The sequence below is a fragment of the Hemiscyllium ocellatum genome, chromosome 12 (assembly GCF_020745735.1).
Source record: "Hemiscyllium ocellatum isolate sHemOce1 chromosome 12, sHemOce1.pat.X.cur, whole genome shotgun sequence".
NCBI classification, from domain to species: Eukaryota; Metazoa; Chordata; class Chondrichthyes; order Orectolobiformes; family Hemiscylliidae; genus Hemiscyllium; species Hemiscyllium ocellatum.
This window is the reverse complement of record NC_083412.1, coordinates 7,831,198-7,847,645: the sequence shown is the minus strand read 5'-3', so window position 1 is coordinate 7,847,645 and position 16,448 is coordinate 7,831,198. Positions and strand designations below refer to the sequence as shown.

At 41.9% G+C, this 16,448-nt stretch overlaps 1 protein-coding gene across 2 annotated transcripts in view; it reads right to left on the bottom strand.

The window, feature by feature from the left end:
• Window positions 1-16,448, bottom strand: part of vwa8 (von Willebrand factor A domain containing 8) — a 345,890-nt gene that overhangs the window by 297,476 nt on the left and 31,966 nt on the right. For both annotated transcript variants that reach the window (XM_060833282.1, XM_060833283.1), the window contains exon 4: window positions 9,604-9,714. In XM_060833282.1, coding sequence (XP_060689265.1) covers window positions 9,604-9,714 — 111 coding nt within the window. The remainder of the gene's footprint in view (window positions 1-9,603; window positions 9,715-16,448) is intronic.

Genomic DNA, 16,448 nt, shown 5'->3' with positions numbered 1-16,448 from the left:
CAACCCACAGCAGATGGACTGCAATAGTTCAAGGAGGGAGCTCACTATCACCTTCTCAAGGGCAACTAAGGACTGGCAATAAATGCTGGCCCAGCCAGTGATGCCAATATCTCACAAATGAACTAATAAAAAAAAGCTAAAAATGTAAATTCAACTTAAAGCTGGATATAGTTCTTCCACACTAGAATCCAAGCTGTCAAACAATAAGAATATCTGATGAATCTGCATCATGAATTTTTACAAAAGGTCATTACTAGGGCAACCATTGCAGACAATGATGGAGACAGTTCATGAATATGGTGGAACATTTCTTAACTTTTCAGTAAAAAAAATTCTTTATTAATTGTTGCAATTCAGACAGCCAGGGAATGAAGCACAGAAGACTACAGCAAAATCTTTATACATTACAGGCTTTTATTTACAGAATACAAACCATTTGTCATGCATCTTAATTCAGTAATCATAGACTCAAGACCAACAAAGAGTCTGTTTCCATGCTGTATGGCTCTATGACTCCATAAATGAAATCTTTCAAACTAAAACTTGACTAGGAAAGACAGCATCATTAATATGTGAAACATTTAATTTGAAATGTTAATCTATACAGGAAACAAAATCTTCAAAGAAACAGCAGAGGCAACCTTGGTTTTAAATGAGGTTGATGTAGTGCTTATTAGGCTACATTCAAAATAATAATAATTCAAAATAATTCCTTGAAAGGTGAAGTTCATTTAAAAAAAGTGAACGCTGTCGCAATTTGTGGGCACAAGTGATTATAAACGAAATTAAATTGACTAAAACAGGACTGTGGTAAGTTTTATTTCTGGGTAAACAAACCTGCCTCACTCTTGTATTTTGCCAATCTGAAAATCTCTCTGGGAAATTGTAAATGATCAATTTCACAGTAATGAATTAATTTTTAATAGTAAGTTCAGAATAAAACGACAGGAGAGACCTGTTCCTGACCCAATGAAATTCAAACACAATGTTCTGAGAGATTTTTTTGCACAGATCCTTTTGCAGTGTCCATGCTCAGACTTGGCTTGGACATCTAGTCACGGAAGACTGAGTTCCATCAATGATCCCTTTCAAATTGTGTTGCTGCTCACAATATTTTCATAGATCACAGAATATCTACAGCGTGGAAGCAGGCATTCGGCCCACCGAGTCCACATTCCTCATGAAGGGCATAAGCCCAAAACGTCGATTCTCCTGCTCCTTGGCTGCTGCCTGACCTGCTGTGCTTTTCCAGCACCCCACTCATGGACATCGAGTCCACACCAATTCTCTGAAAAACATCCCACCCAGACCCATTCCTTAACCAATCCATGGAACCATGCATTTCCAACGGTTCATCCACCTAACCAATACATTCCTGGGCATTTTAGAATGGCCAATCCACATAACCCACACAGACACAGAGAGAATGTGAAAACTCCACACAGACAGTTACATAAGGCTGGAATCGAACAAGGGTCCCTGGTACTGTGAGGCAGCTGTGCTAACCACTGAACTACCATGCCACCTCTAAATTTCAGTTTAGTGCAAAGACTCTTTCTGTTCCAACACGAAGTGCTCGAACTTAAGGCTGATCAGTGGTTGCACACAGCCGAGTGAGAACACTGGTCCTGCAAGGCTGTCTTTTATGTTCCAAACCAGCAGAATTCTTTGAATAGTTAGGCAGGGCATGTTAGGATTTGTGAATTTTCATCACACATTGGAATTAAATCAAAGTATCTACAGTACCGTTGAGTACTAAACAATTTGCAATTCAATCTATCATCTAACACATGAAACACTAGGTGCAAATGCTCAGTATTCTCACCCATCACATGAATGGCAGTTTTTCGATCATGACACAGTTTAGGTTGAATGTGCGTATTATCATTAATGTTTGGGCATTAACTGGGTTAAAATATCAAACACTAAGCTAGTAGAGATGTGCAGCCAGTTGATAGCGCTGGAAGGGGGATGTGATAGACAGTAGTACTACAATAGATACAATTTATTTTGCCTTTAAAAGAAAAGGCTAGAGTTGCCATCAAGGTCTACCCTTAAGATCAGAGACAGTGGGATGAGGGCACAAGTGGCTTGCTGGTTACAAGACTGAAAGCGAAGTGTGCGAGTAAAGAGGAGTCATTCAGAGTGGCAGAAAGTAGGAAGTGATGTTCCCACAAGTCATAGTGATTCCAGTGACTTTTCATCAAAACTCAGCTGAGGAGTCACCAAACTCAAAACTGCTTTCTCCCCACAGATGCTACCGATCATCTAGTGTCGCCAGCAATTCCTATTTTCATTTCAGAGCTCCAGCATCCACAGTTCTTTGTTTTATTTCAGTGCTGAGACCATCGCTTTTCACAAATGACATTAATGATTGGGATTTTGGAATCAAATGCACCATTGATTTTTTTGAAGGGGGGGCGCGTGGGGTACACATGGTTGGGCTGCAGCTAAAGATGGTCATTACCGATGAGAACTACAACAAATTAAAAATCACACAACACCAGGTTATAATCCAGCAGGTTTACTTGGAAGCACTAGCTTTCGGAGCATAGTCGTCCACCTGATGAAGGAGTAGTGCTCCGACAGCTAGTGTTTTTAAATACACCTGTGGGCTATAACCTGACGCTGTGTGATTTTTAACTTTATACACCCCAGTCCATTACCAGCACCTCCAAATCATACAACAAATCACAGGATGTCTATAAATATGTAGAATGGATAAGTAATTAACAAAGTCCAAGATAGCAAAATGTGAGGTGATATAAACTGGTAGAAAAAAATCATTTGGAAGGTGTAAGTCCAGGTGAAGTGGAGAAACAGAAGGATCTCAGAGTATAAATATATCAATCACTAAAATGTTCTTCCACCGTTTATCAAGCCTGTAATAAGAAGTAAACCAAGTATTAGGCTTTATACCTAATGGGACATTATGCTGAACACATTTTAAATAGTAGTTAAATAATACTTATTTAAAGATGCATGTAAATCTGGTTGCCATACGAACAAAAATGATATATAGAGGAACTGCAGAGGGTGCAGGGAAGATTTACAAGGACTATATTCAGAATGCACGGATATGCATATCAGGGTATGGGCGGCACGGTGGCACAGTGGTTAGCACTGCTGCCTCACAGCACCTGAGACCCGGGTTCAGTTCCCGACTCAGGTGACTGACTGTGTGGAGTTTGCACGTTCTCCCCGTGTCTGCGTGGGTTTCCTCCGGGTGCTCCGGTTTCCTCCCACAGTCCAAAGATGTGCGGGTCAGGTGAATTGGCCATGCTAAATTGCCCGTAGTGTTAGGTAAGGGGTAAATGTAGGGGTATGGGTGGGTTTCGCTTCGGCGGGTCGATGTGGACTTGTTGGGCCGAAGGGCCTGTTTCCACACTGTAAGTCTAATCTATAGGGTAAGGTGAACAACTGGGCCTCTTTTCTCCTTAAAGGCTGAGGAGTGACTTAATCAAGGTCTTAAAAACATGGTCTTATCAGCTAAGTTTGGAAACCCTTTTGTGTGCTAATCAAGGCAGTGTATTTAAAATGCAATGTTACGTATACCCTCATCTAATGCAGGCAAAATCCACTTGTCACTTATGAAGAACTATCAGAAGTTTGAAATATTATTTTTATAAACATGTATTTAAAGATCACCCATCACCAGAGTGTGGAGGTATAATCGGAATTTTCAACTGCTCAATATGACTGAGATACAATTGATTATTTTTGGTCTAAAACACAAAAACTCTGCCTTAAATACTGCAAATGACAGTGTAGAGAAAATGTGTCAACCATGCAATTACCACTACCTAGAAAAGCACAAAAAAAAGCTACCAATTATTTCCTCACAACTGATCTCATATTTACATGGAGGCTGAAGCTGCTTGCCCATCTGAACATAGAAATATAATTACTGCATTTTATAGAAAAGGTTGCTCTTTATATCAAGAACGGTAGTAATTATTATCTGAGTCATATTGATGCTGAAACTCTCATTCTTGACAGCTCGAGGAAACTGAGCAAATTGCAACTTACATCATGACACAATCACATTCTGTTCTTCTGGTTTCAGTATTTTCAATTTCTAACAAACTCACATGGTCATTAAGAAACATTTACATAAACACTAATTTGTTCCATATTACTCAATCAAAATCAATTGCAGTTGTTTTCTATAATTTGAATATCTGTGCAGCAGCAGCTATTTTCCATTTATTCATCTGTTCACAGCTTCTATAATCTGTCTTTGCATAATGAATGCACTGTGATGAATTAACCAGTTGTTGTACTCAGCAAGCCAGCAGTCTATGATTGCTAACATTTATTGAACATCTTATGGAACAGAGTTGCTAGGTGGCAACATTCAATTCTACCCAGCGATAGGGGAGGGTTTATCATAAAAAATTCAATTAGCCGGTCAGGACAGTTTGAGGATCACAGAAGAGGGGTTTAGTGGCTGCAGGCAGTTGGATTGCATTGTATTCTTCAGACTTAAGAGAGGAGTTCTAGAAATCAACAGGTAGCTAAGGGTTGGAGATAGAACTCAGAAAACATCCTGTAGAACTGGGGAATTGTGCTGGTTTTGTATTGGAGAAGCCACGTGGGGCTGCAAGGAGAAGCCTGCAAGAAGTAATACTCCAGAGCAATTGATAGAATGGAGTTTGAAAAGCAGATGCAGATGAGGAAGATCAGAGCTTGAGGAAAGATTTCGGAGAGTAATGACTCAACAAAGCGAGCTGACGGTACCAAGTACTATACCTTCGATCAAGTGCAGGAGTGCAGCTTCTGGAGTAAAAAGAAGCTCTACAACGAATGTTCCATGAACCTCGTCCTGCAGCCATCAGAGCTCAATATCGAGTCCAATCATTTTAAGGGTTGAACATTTCCTTCCATGTCCTTCCCCCACTCTCCAACTCCAGGCCTTGTCATCACTTGGGTTGTTTTGACCACAGCCAACTCATTTTCACTCACTAATGGTCCCCATTAGCAGCTTTTCTACCTCCCCAGGTTACCATTATCAATTCCTTTCCCTGTCACTGTTGTACATGCTCTCTGGGCTCCGTCTCCACCTATCCTTTACTCCTTCCTTTCCCCAACCACAGCCCTTTTCTTTAGCATACATACCAGCCTTTTCCAACTGACTACCAGTTCTGAAGAAGGGTCATTGCACCTGAAACATTGTCTCTGCTTCCTCTCCACAGATGTTGCCAGACAATGCTGAATTCCTCCAGCAATTTTTGTTTTTGATTTCTAGCATCCACAGTTCTTTCCTTTTTGTTCTAAAAGGAAATTACTGGTCCCTGGTCAGATTGCAAAATAAATTTGACCGTCTGACCGAACAGTACCCTCCATTCTATAATCAAACTGGATCTTATGTGCACTTCAAAGAAATAGTGATGTTATTCAAGGCAAGGAATTCCACATGGAGGATGCAAATAGAATTAATGTATTTCAGTACAGCTTCAAAAGCCTTCCTTTGGTGCACCATCTCATTACCTCTCATGAGGAAATGAATTCCCTACAAAGATCTGCTTCCACACGAGCTGAAGCCCTCCAGTATTGAGGTCAAAAGACCCACTCTTCTCATGTAAGCCTCAAATTTGACTGTTAGGGATTCCATAACCGTAGGAGATCATGAAAGGTGAGTCCAATCCTTTCCTTATCTGGTAATCACATTTGTGTATCTGCAGCAAATGTGTAAGGGCAGCACAGTGGCAAGCACTGCTGCCTCACACTACAGACTAAATTCCAGTCTTGACTTACCGTCTGTGTGGAGTTTGCATGTTCTCGTGCCTGCGTGGGTTTCCGCCAGGTGCTCCAGTTTCCTCCCGTGCCATCTATCACTAACTGTTGCACTAATACCACCTTTGATTAGGACTACTACCCCACCATCTTTATCTTGCTTCGAATGCCACATACCGCTCAGTATTGAGAAGCCAATCCTAGTCACCTTGCAGTCATATCTCCATAACGGCAAATACATTGTGTATATTTACTTAATTGTGCACAATCAATTCAGTTACTTTGTGATCAATGCTATGCACATTCAAATACAGATCCTTTAGTTTTGTTATTTTGTAATCTTTACAACATCTCAGTTTGATGATCCGTACAACATCTCAGTTTGATGATCCGTACAACATCTCAGTTTGATGATCTTTACAACATCTCAGTTTGATGGTGCATTCCTAGGCTTTGTCTCTCTGATTCGTCCTGCCATTTTCTGACCCTCATTTCCAATATTACTCAATTGAGTTGGCAGTGTTGCAAAAAAAAAGCTAAAGGTGGTACAAACATAAAAGGGGCTAATCAACAGTTTAACAGACTTCTCCTCACAGACCAATCTTGAACAATTGTTTCAAACTATGTCATTGTGCAATCTGATTGTTTCAGGAATGAAAAGAGCAGAACACTTTTGTCTTCTTTATTGCCTTATGGAACATGGGCAGCACCGGCAAGACTGGCATTTATTGCCCATCCCTTACACTGAATGTTTGTTAGGCTATTTCAGAACACAGTTAAAAGATAATAAAATTGGTTTGGGTTTGGATTTACATGTAAGACAGATAGGAGACCAGATAATAATGGGACATTACCTTCCTCTGATTGATCGTGTATCAGTGCAAACCTGTTAAAAGCTCAAAATCTGATCTCTCCAGCTCTTGCTGCCTTTGAAACAACAACAAAAAAAAAGCCAGTAGCGAAGAAGCTTTCGTGCTCAGACATCTGGAGCTCCAGTACGGGACAATAATCTGACAGACTGGGACAATAGCACATAACTAATGCATATGGGGAAAAAGAGCAAGCTAATATTTCACATCGAGATGGCTTTTCCTCAGAGCTGTGATGGAAAGTCACCTAAACTCAAAATTCTTACTCTCTCTCCTTGGATGCTGCCCCACCCGTTTTGACTTCTAGCATTTTATTTTCAGTACAGATTCCAGCACTTCCAGCAATTTACTCCCACTAATGAATATAGGTACATTAAGGTAGCAAGTAACAAATCTGGTATCCAGCTGGAGGATAGGGACTGTAATTTTTAACTAAGCGCATGCACAGATGCTGCAGTTTACAGTTTGAAATGACTTTACCCTTGGGTTGGATACTTGACGTGGAATGTATTTTATAAACAGATTTATCGTAATTGCATCGAATAGAACATGTTGTATTGGGACAAGTTGAAGTAAAAGGCGAAACAATTTTATGATTTGAAGAGAAACTAAAGAACATGAAAATAAACTTGTGATATCCAATGTGAAATTTTTGCATTGTGTTGCTACAAATTTTATGAACAAAGTATATTTTTAGAGGAAAGAGAAACTCTGCATTGAGACTGAGACCAGAGGTTGACATGCCTAAGTTGCTATGTCTGTCCTTTGCGTTGAACATAGGAATAGTGGTCAAAAGCAGACCTCATTTTTTACTCGATCTCCAGCATCTGCAGACCTCATTTTTTACTCGATCTCCAGCATCTGCAGACCTCATTTTTTACTCGAAGATTTTAACCTACTGCGAATCCTCTTGCAAGGATGCCTTCCTTGAAGAAGCTCTCTTCCTCCCTCTACAAGGATTTCAGTGAGTCCCTCTCTCACTGCACCCCCCCAGGTCATCTCCTCTGCACAGAAACTCTTCAGCCACGTTCTCCTCTTCCTGACCTCTCCGCCCCCACCCCACTCCGGCCTATCACCCTCACCTTGACCTCCTTCCACCTATCCCACCTCCATCGCCCCTCCCTCTAGTCCCTCCTCCCTACCTTTTATCTTAGCCTGCTTGGCTACTCTCTCTTATTCCTGATGAAGGGCTTATGCTCGAAACGTCGAATTCTCTATTCCTGAGATGCTGCCTGGCCTGCTGTGCTTTGACCAGCAACACATTTGCAACTGTGATCACTGACTAGTTTATCTACTACTGGAGAATAGATGTGAACACGCAAGGACAAGAGCCAGGTGGAATGCAGTAACCAGCCCCCAGCACAGCTCCACTCGTTCATTTTCATGCTGCGATCATAAGACACCTCACACCTTTTTAAAGGCCACGGTTGTGATTATCTAAACTTGATATGATCTAAAGCAGAGTCAAAAGTTGTGGTGCTGGAAACGCACAGCCGGTCAGGCAGCATTCGAGGAGCAGCTGAAAATGTGTTGCTGGTTAAAGCACAGCAGGTTAGGCAGCATCTCAGGAATAGGGAATTCGACGTTTCGAGCATAAGCCCTTCATCAGGAAGGGCTTATTTCCTGCATTCGAGGAGCAGGAAAGTTGACATTTTGAGCATAAGCACTACATCAGGAATGAAGCAAGGGATTATTGAAAGGAGGCCACAAAGGTTAAAAAAAAAATGCAAAAAGGCTTGTGTGAGAAGCTTGAACCAGGGGCATCATCTCAGAGTAAGGGGTTGCCTATTTAAAACAGAGGCGAGGAGGAATTTCTTCCCTCAGAGGATAGTGAATCTATGGAATTCTTTACTGCAGAAGGCTCTGGAGGTTGGGTTATTAAGGAGGTTTGGGTTATATATCAAGGCTGAGATATCCTGATTCAGAAAGGAAATCAAGGGCTACGAGGAAGGGAAGAAAAGTGAGGTTGCCACAATCTCATTGAATAGCAGAGTAGGCTTGTTTGGCTAAATAGCTTTGTTCTGCTCCGATAGATCACCTTAGTCTTTGAAACTGTAGAGAAAACAAACAGTTTCCTCAATCTCACACTTCCATTCCCATTTATTTGATGCATTTTGCAGCAAAAGGTGTTTGGCTCTCAGCTGATAGATTCAGTAAAAAGGATTGGCATGTTTGTAACCATGCAAGTTCCAACATATTGTTTTGGCTGCCATCCACTCTGAAATGCTTGATTGCATGTGGTGTCAATGAATGTGCAGAATGCTATAATTAAGGTGCTGTAGAGGACTTTACAGGAAACCTGAACTATTAGAGTCAGTCAGGAATTTGCATCATGTGGCAGTGCCATCCAATCTGACCCAGCTGTTTCTGGGAACAATGGTATATTACAACACATGTTGTTCAACCCTCCCTACAGACGTCAACCAGTACATCTCATGTATCATCTTGCCTGCCTGATATCTTTGTCATTTTCCTTGCTTATTAGGACATTAAACTGGAGAATATCATTAGGAAGTCCACTGGCATTTTAAGCAAAACATAGTTGATAACAATTGACACAAAGATTCACACAAATCCACCTATATAAAAAGGAAGCAAAACAAACAGACAAGCAAGGACAATTTAGAAATGGGCTTTTCTCCATCACAATACCCTTTTCAAATCTTCTAGATACACCTCTTAATATCACACAGCAACTCAAGCCAACTGTTCTACACATAGCAAATTCATGTTTGGTTTCCTGAATGCTAGAAGAATGAGAGTTGACCTTGGGGGCATTCATTATCCCCACCTGTTAAGGAAATTAAGTACTAATATTGGAACATTTTCTTCGTCACTGCCCCTATTCTTTGGAAAAGGATCCAAAACAGACAGTTATACTATAACAGACGGCTTGTGCCTATTCCTCACGCATGTCTCAATAACATTATGTTCAAATTTCTTACTGCTTTTAAGTGAAGGCACAATAAAAAAAGCAGCCAGTTGCAATGTAACTTACCTGATCAAGGTAAAGGGCAGTTCCTGCTCGGATCTCTCTGCGTTGTTTAAGGTCTGTCTCAGTTGTATCCCTGGATAGCGCCATGTACTCTACCTCTCGTTTGGTCAGCTCCTGTATGGAGGCAGGGAATACATTTAGTCAAAACATGTTTATTAATTACCCAGCCCACAATTACATAAAATTGACAGAGAAACAGGCCATTTCACCCAACAGGTCCAGAACATTTATTCTCCATTCAAGTCTGATCCTATCCTTTCTTGTTTATCTTGATTAGCATAACCTATGTTGCAGTTGTATAAGACTCTGGTGCGGCCTCATCTGGAGTATTGTGTGCAGTTTTGGTCGCCATACTATAGGAAGGATGTGGAAGCTTTAGAACGAGTGCAGAGGAGGTTTACCAGGATGTTGCCTGGAATGGTAGGAAAATCTTATGAGGAAAGGCTGAGGCACTTGGGGCTGTTCTCATTGGAGAAGAGAAGGTTTAGGGGAGATCTGATAGAAGTGTATAAGATGATTAGGGGTTTAGATAGGGTAGATACTAAGAACCTTTTACCGCTAATGGAGTCAGGTGTTACTAGGGGACATAGCTTTAAATTAAGGGGTGGTAGGTATAGGACCGATGTTAGGGGTAGATTCTTCACACAGCGGGTTGTGAGTTCATGGAATGCCCTGCCCGTATCAGTGGTGAACTCTCCTTCTTTATGGTCATTTAAGCGGGCATTGGATAGGCATTTGGAAGTTATTGGGCTAGTATAGGTTAGGTAGGATTCGGTCGGCGCAACATCGAGGGCCGAAGGGCCTGTACTGCGCTGTATCCTTCTATGTTCTATGTTCTATTATTCCTTTCTCCCTCAGAAGCTTAGCTAACTTACCCTTAAATACTATCCACTTCAAATACATCCTGTGATAACAAGTTCCACATTATTGACACTGTCTGCAAAAACAAGATTTTTCAGAATTTCCAACTGGATTTATGGGTCACTACCATTAATTGATGACTTCTAATTTTGCTCTTCCCCACAAACGGACAGAATTTCTGTGTATCTCCATTCAAATTCTTCATTATTTAACAAAAAGCCACTGCAGCATCCCTCATACAAGGGAACAGTAACTCAGCCTGTTAATTTTCCTAATAAATATATACATTTGCAAGGACTGCAAAGTACAACTTATTTTGTTTCGAATTATACAGCACAAAAACTGACCCTTCGACCCAACTCATCCACTCCGAACAGGTTTCTTAAACTGAACAAGTCCCATTTTCCTGTGTTTGCCCCATATCTCTTTGTATCTTTTCTGTTCATGTACCTATCCAAATGTCTCTTAAATGCTGAAATTGTACCAATCACTCCCACTTCCTCTGGCAGCTCATTCCATATACACACCACCCTCAGTGTCAAAAAGTTGCCACTCAGGTCCTTTTTGAATCTTTTCCCTCTCACCATAAACCTATGCCCTCCAGTTTGGTACTCTCCCCTATCCTGAAGAAAAGACTGTGGCTCTTCACCTTATCTACGCCCCTCATGATTTTGTAAACCTCGATAAGGTCACCCTTCAGCCATCTATGCTCCAAGGAAAAAGGGCCAGCCTACCCGAACTCCTCTCATAACTCAAACCCTCCAAGTTCCAGTAACATCCTTGTAAATGTTTTTTGCATTCTTTCCAGTTTAATAACGCCCTTCCTATTGCAGGGTGACCAGAATTGTATGCAGTACTCCAACTCTGGCTGTACCAATGTCTGGTACAGCTAACATGACAGCACAACTACTATAGTCAATGCTCTGACCGATAAAAACAAGTGTGGCAAATGCCTTCGTCACCAGCTTGCCTACTTGTGATGCCACTTTCAAGGAGCTACGTAGCTGCAGTCATAGAGATATACGGCATGGAAACAGACCCTTGAGTCCAACTTGTCCACGCCAACCAGATATCCTAACCTAATCTAGTCCCATTTGCCAACACTTGGCCCATATCTTTCTGAACCTTTCCTATTCATATACATGTCCAGGTGCCTTTTAAGTGTTGTAATTGTACCAGCCTCCACCACATCCACTGGCAGCTCATTCCATACACGCACCACTCTCTGAGTGAAAAAGGTGCCACTTAGGTTCCTTTCAAATCTTTTCCCCTCTCACCCTAAACCTATGCCCTCTTGTTCTGGACTAGTCAATCCATGGGAAAGACCATGCCTATTTATCCTACACATGCCCCTCATGATTTTATAAACTTTCATAAGGTCACCCCTCAGCCTCCGATGCTCCAGGGAAAACAGCCCCAGCCTATTCAGTCTCTTCCTATAGCTCAAATCCTCCAACTCTGGCAACATCCTTGTAAACCTTTTCTGAACCCTTTCAAGTTTCACAACATTGTTCCTCCATGAGGGAAACCAGAATTGCACACAATAGTCCAAAAATGCCCTCAACCAATGCCCTGTACAGCTGCAAAATGACCTCCAAACTCCTATATTCAATATTCTGACCCTAAAGAAAAACATACCATACATCATCTTCACTATTCTATTTACCTGCAATTCCACTTTCAAGAAACTATGAACCTGCAAACTCTTTGTTCAGCAACACTCCCCAGGAACGTACCATTAAGTGTATAACTCCTGCCCTTATTTGCCTTTCCAAAATGCAGCACCTCGCATTTATCTAAATTAAACTCCTCCTGCCATTCCTCAACCCATTGGCCCATCTGATCAAGATCAAGTTGTACTCTGAGGTAACCTTCTTTGCTGTCCACTACACCACAATTTTGGTAAAACCTGAAAAATTCGCAAGTATACCTCCTAAGTTCACATCCAATGCATTTACATAAATGACGACAAGCAGTGAACCCAGCATTGATCCTTTGGCATACCACTGGTCACAGGCCTCCAGTCTGAAAAGCAACCCTCCAGCACCAACGCTCTCTGTTCTCTACCTTTGAGCCAGTTCTGTATCCAGATGACTAGTTCTCCCTGTAATCCATGTGATCTAACCTCTTACAACACTCTGTTCAACAACATTCACCAGGGCCTACCAATAACTGTCAAAATGCTTCCCTGGTTTGCCGTACCAAAATGCAACAGTTCATATTTATCTGAATTAAACTTCATCTGTCATTCCTCAACTCACTGGCCCAGTTGAAGAAGATTCCATTGTACTCTTACATAACCTTCTTCAGTGACAACTAGGATTGTGGTGTCATCCGCAAATTAAGTAACTATGCTTCCTATGCACTCATCCAAATCCTTTACATAAATGACGAACAACAGTGGACCCAACACTGACCTTTGTGGCACACAACTGGTCTAAACCCTCCAGTCTGAAGAACAGCCCTCCACTCTTTTAAATGAAAGATGCAAACAGAAATGCCAAGCCCCAACAGCTTGGATCAGACACTCCTGGGATGGGGACAGTACCGGGTTAAATAGAGCACACTCCGATCTCTCAAAACAGAAAAATAAACATTTCTCCAAGTCTGGAACTGAACAGAAATTGCTGGAGAAGTTCAGCAGGTTTGGTCGCATTAGTGGAGATAGATCAGAGTTAACATCTCCGGTTTGGTGATCCTTCCTCATAAGTATGGGTCCACTGCTTTTTGTCATTTATATAAATGATTTGGGTGTGAACTTAGGGAGTAAAGTTAGTAACTTTACAGATGACACCAAAATTGGTGGTGAAGTGGACAGCAAAGGTGGTTAGCTCGGATTACAACTTGACTTTGATCAGATGGGCCAATGGGTTGAGGACTGGCAGGTGGAGTTCAATTTACAAAAATGTGAGATGGATAGATAGGATAGTGAAGAAGGCATTAGGTATGCTTTCTTGTATTAATCAGAGTATTGAGTGCAAGAGTTTGAAAGGTCATGTTGCAGCTGTATAGGACATTGGTAAGATCACTTTTGGCATATTGCGTACAATTCTGGTCTCCCTTGTATCGGAAAGATGTTGTAAAACTTGAAAGGGTTCAGACAAGATTTACAAGGATGTTGTCAGGGTTGGAGGATTTGAGCTATAGGGAGAGGCTGAATAGGCTGGGGCTGTTTTCCCTGGAGCATCAGAGGCTGGGGGATGACCTCGTAGGGATTTATAAAATCATGAGGGGCATGGGAAGAGTAAATAGACAGATGCTGCCAGACCTGCAGAGATTTTCTATCAAATTCTGTTTCTAGTTTCCAGCATCCACAGTTCTTTCAGTTTTTATAAAGCTCCAGTGGCTCTGGAAAAAATGGAAAGCAAATAAACAAAAAATGGCTTTCCTCAATTCTGCCCCCACTACCCACTCGTGGTGTAGGGACAATAATGTGTTGAAATCTAGAATAAATATTCCTTGGCTCAGCTGAACGCAAAACAAACGATAAAAATCAAGCCCCCTCAGCTCCCTCTCCATGGAATGCTTCTGGGACAGGGACAACTATGTTCTAAGAGTCAGAGGGAAAGATTCCTTTACCTATTGCAAATGAAAATAAAGTTTCCCTTACACTAACCCCATCAAGCATTTCTGGGACTGGGTCAGGGACAGCACAGGGTTAAAAATAAAAATGCAATTCCTGTCCATAGGGTGATCTCAGCCTCGGATTGTCTACCAGGAATTGACCAGGACCGGATCATAGTCTGGGACACAGGCGACATACACTGGAGATCTCCCTTACAGGAGTAGTGGCTCCTATCATGAAGCCACTGCCCAGGACCAGCTTCCTCCTTGAGTGTGGTTTGCACTGGCCAAGGGAGGAGAGAACTCAGGACACAGGGCTGACCAGAGTCGGTGATGCGCTGGATGGCAGAGAAATGGGCCGGATGATGCCAGCATAGTTGACCGTGAGGGCACTGATCCATTTCCAGTTCATGACCCAAACCACCCAGAGCCATACAGACAAGGTATTCAGCCCTGACATTGAGCGTGCACTTGAGGCGCCTCAGCCATACGGTGAGCTTCATGGTGAACTGACCCCCGTCCAACTCAAGTTAGCAGAACTGACTAGACAGCAAGTTGCTTAGACAAAGTTTTCTCTCCTCATATCCACGGTGACTTTTCCAAACCAATCCATATTTTTACATGTGAGTATTACTTCTATCCAAAATAGTTGTTTCCCACCACCGATGTTAAACTGACTGGTCTGTAGTTATTGGGTCGATCTTCACAAACCTTTTTTTGTACATCTGCAGACCTGGCCTCCAGCAATTCTTGCCCACAGCAGTCATATGAACTTTTAGTTTCCTCATGAACTTATACTGCAGTAACTGGCAAAAAGCCAATTTCTGATCCATCGTATCTAATCTGTCACATATCAAAATTCTGTGTCACATGTCAGGCTACTCACAACCAGCAGCTTAACCTATAGCATTGCAAAAGGCTTTGGCAAACAGCTATGCCCCATATGGTGATCTCAAAACTGCTCAAGGTGCAGACCATTTTGAAGCAGGCTACATTCCTCCCTGGAAATGTTTCACCTTATAAGTTCGCTTAATATTTTATCACTGACACTTGCACACTGAACAAATTAGTGGGCAAGGTGCCAACTAAATATGTTTCTAGCCAAAGAATAGTGAGACAGCGGTGGGGAGGAGGAGGAAAGGTGGAGTTAAGCCCAACTAATATGCATTAGGTTAACTGAACAACGTCTTCAAATATACCCAGAGAATCACAATAAGCAAAACCACACATCTGTCAGTAGACCAGACACAGTACAAGGTCAGAAAACAGGAAACAAGTGACTGCTCACTGACAATGCAGCCTTACAGCGCCAGGGACCCATGTTCGATTCCAGCCTCGGGCAACTGTCTGTGTGGAGTTTGCACATTCTTTCCGTGTCTGCGGAGGTTTCCTCCGGGTGCTCCAGTTTCCTCCGATAGTCCCAAAGATGTGCAGGTCAGGTGGACTGCCCATGCTAAACTGCCCATAGTATTCAGTGCATTAGTCAGAGGGAATTCGGTCTGAGTGGGTTACTCTTTGGAGGGTCAGTGCGGACTTGTTGGGCCAAATGGCCTGTTTCTACACTGTAGGTAGGTAATCTAATCTAAGCTCCCATTGGTAGCAGCATCAAACCACAGGACAGAGATTAAAGGTGACTGGATAAAGAAACAATGTGGAGACGTGAGGAGAAAGCTTTTCACACAGCAAGTGATTAAGAATTCAAATATGCTGCCTAGTAGCGTGATGGAGACAGATTCAATCAAGGTATTTAAAAAGGAATTGGATTATTATCTGCAAAGGAGAAGACAGGAAACAAGCGCTTGGGTGCAGTGATCATTTGGAGAGCCAGCAAAGATACTGTGGGATGAATGGCTTCCTCCGGTGCTGGAAAAATTCTGCAATTCAATCCAGTTGTTCTCATACTTTATTCTGCTTTGCTTAATTTTGATCAACATCCTTCCCCTCACAACTAGTGAGGCTTTGGTCTCACAATGGCAACCATCTTTCAACTGGATCACTTTCGGCTGATTTGGTGCGAAGCTGTTTTTAGTTTCAAATCAGACATGAGGAAAGGGTGAAATATACCACTCCAAAAATGAGGGGGGGGGGGGGGGGGGGGCACAGATGGGAAAATGTTTCACATTCCAGAGTTAAGCTACACGCAATTTGTCATTCTAACACTATAGCGTAGAAGTGGACAGTGGTTAATCTCAGCTGCAACTCGAATCTCAGTTCGAACTGCTACACAACACAACAGTCATCTCCAGTCTGTACAGTCAAAAAGCAAGATGAGGATGTTCATAAAGCCCTTGTGAAATGTTCAATGTCAATAATTCAGGATAGATATCCGATAGAAGCAAACTGTAAACATGATAAGTCATTATTTTTAAAATTATAATGTTATCATTTTCTTGAGTGAAAATGATAGAAGGCGCTGTTGTGAA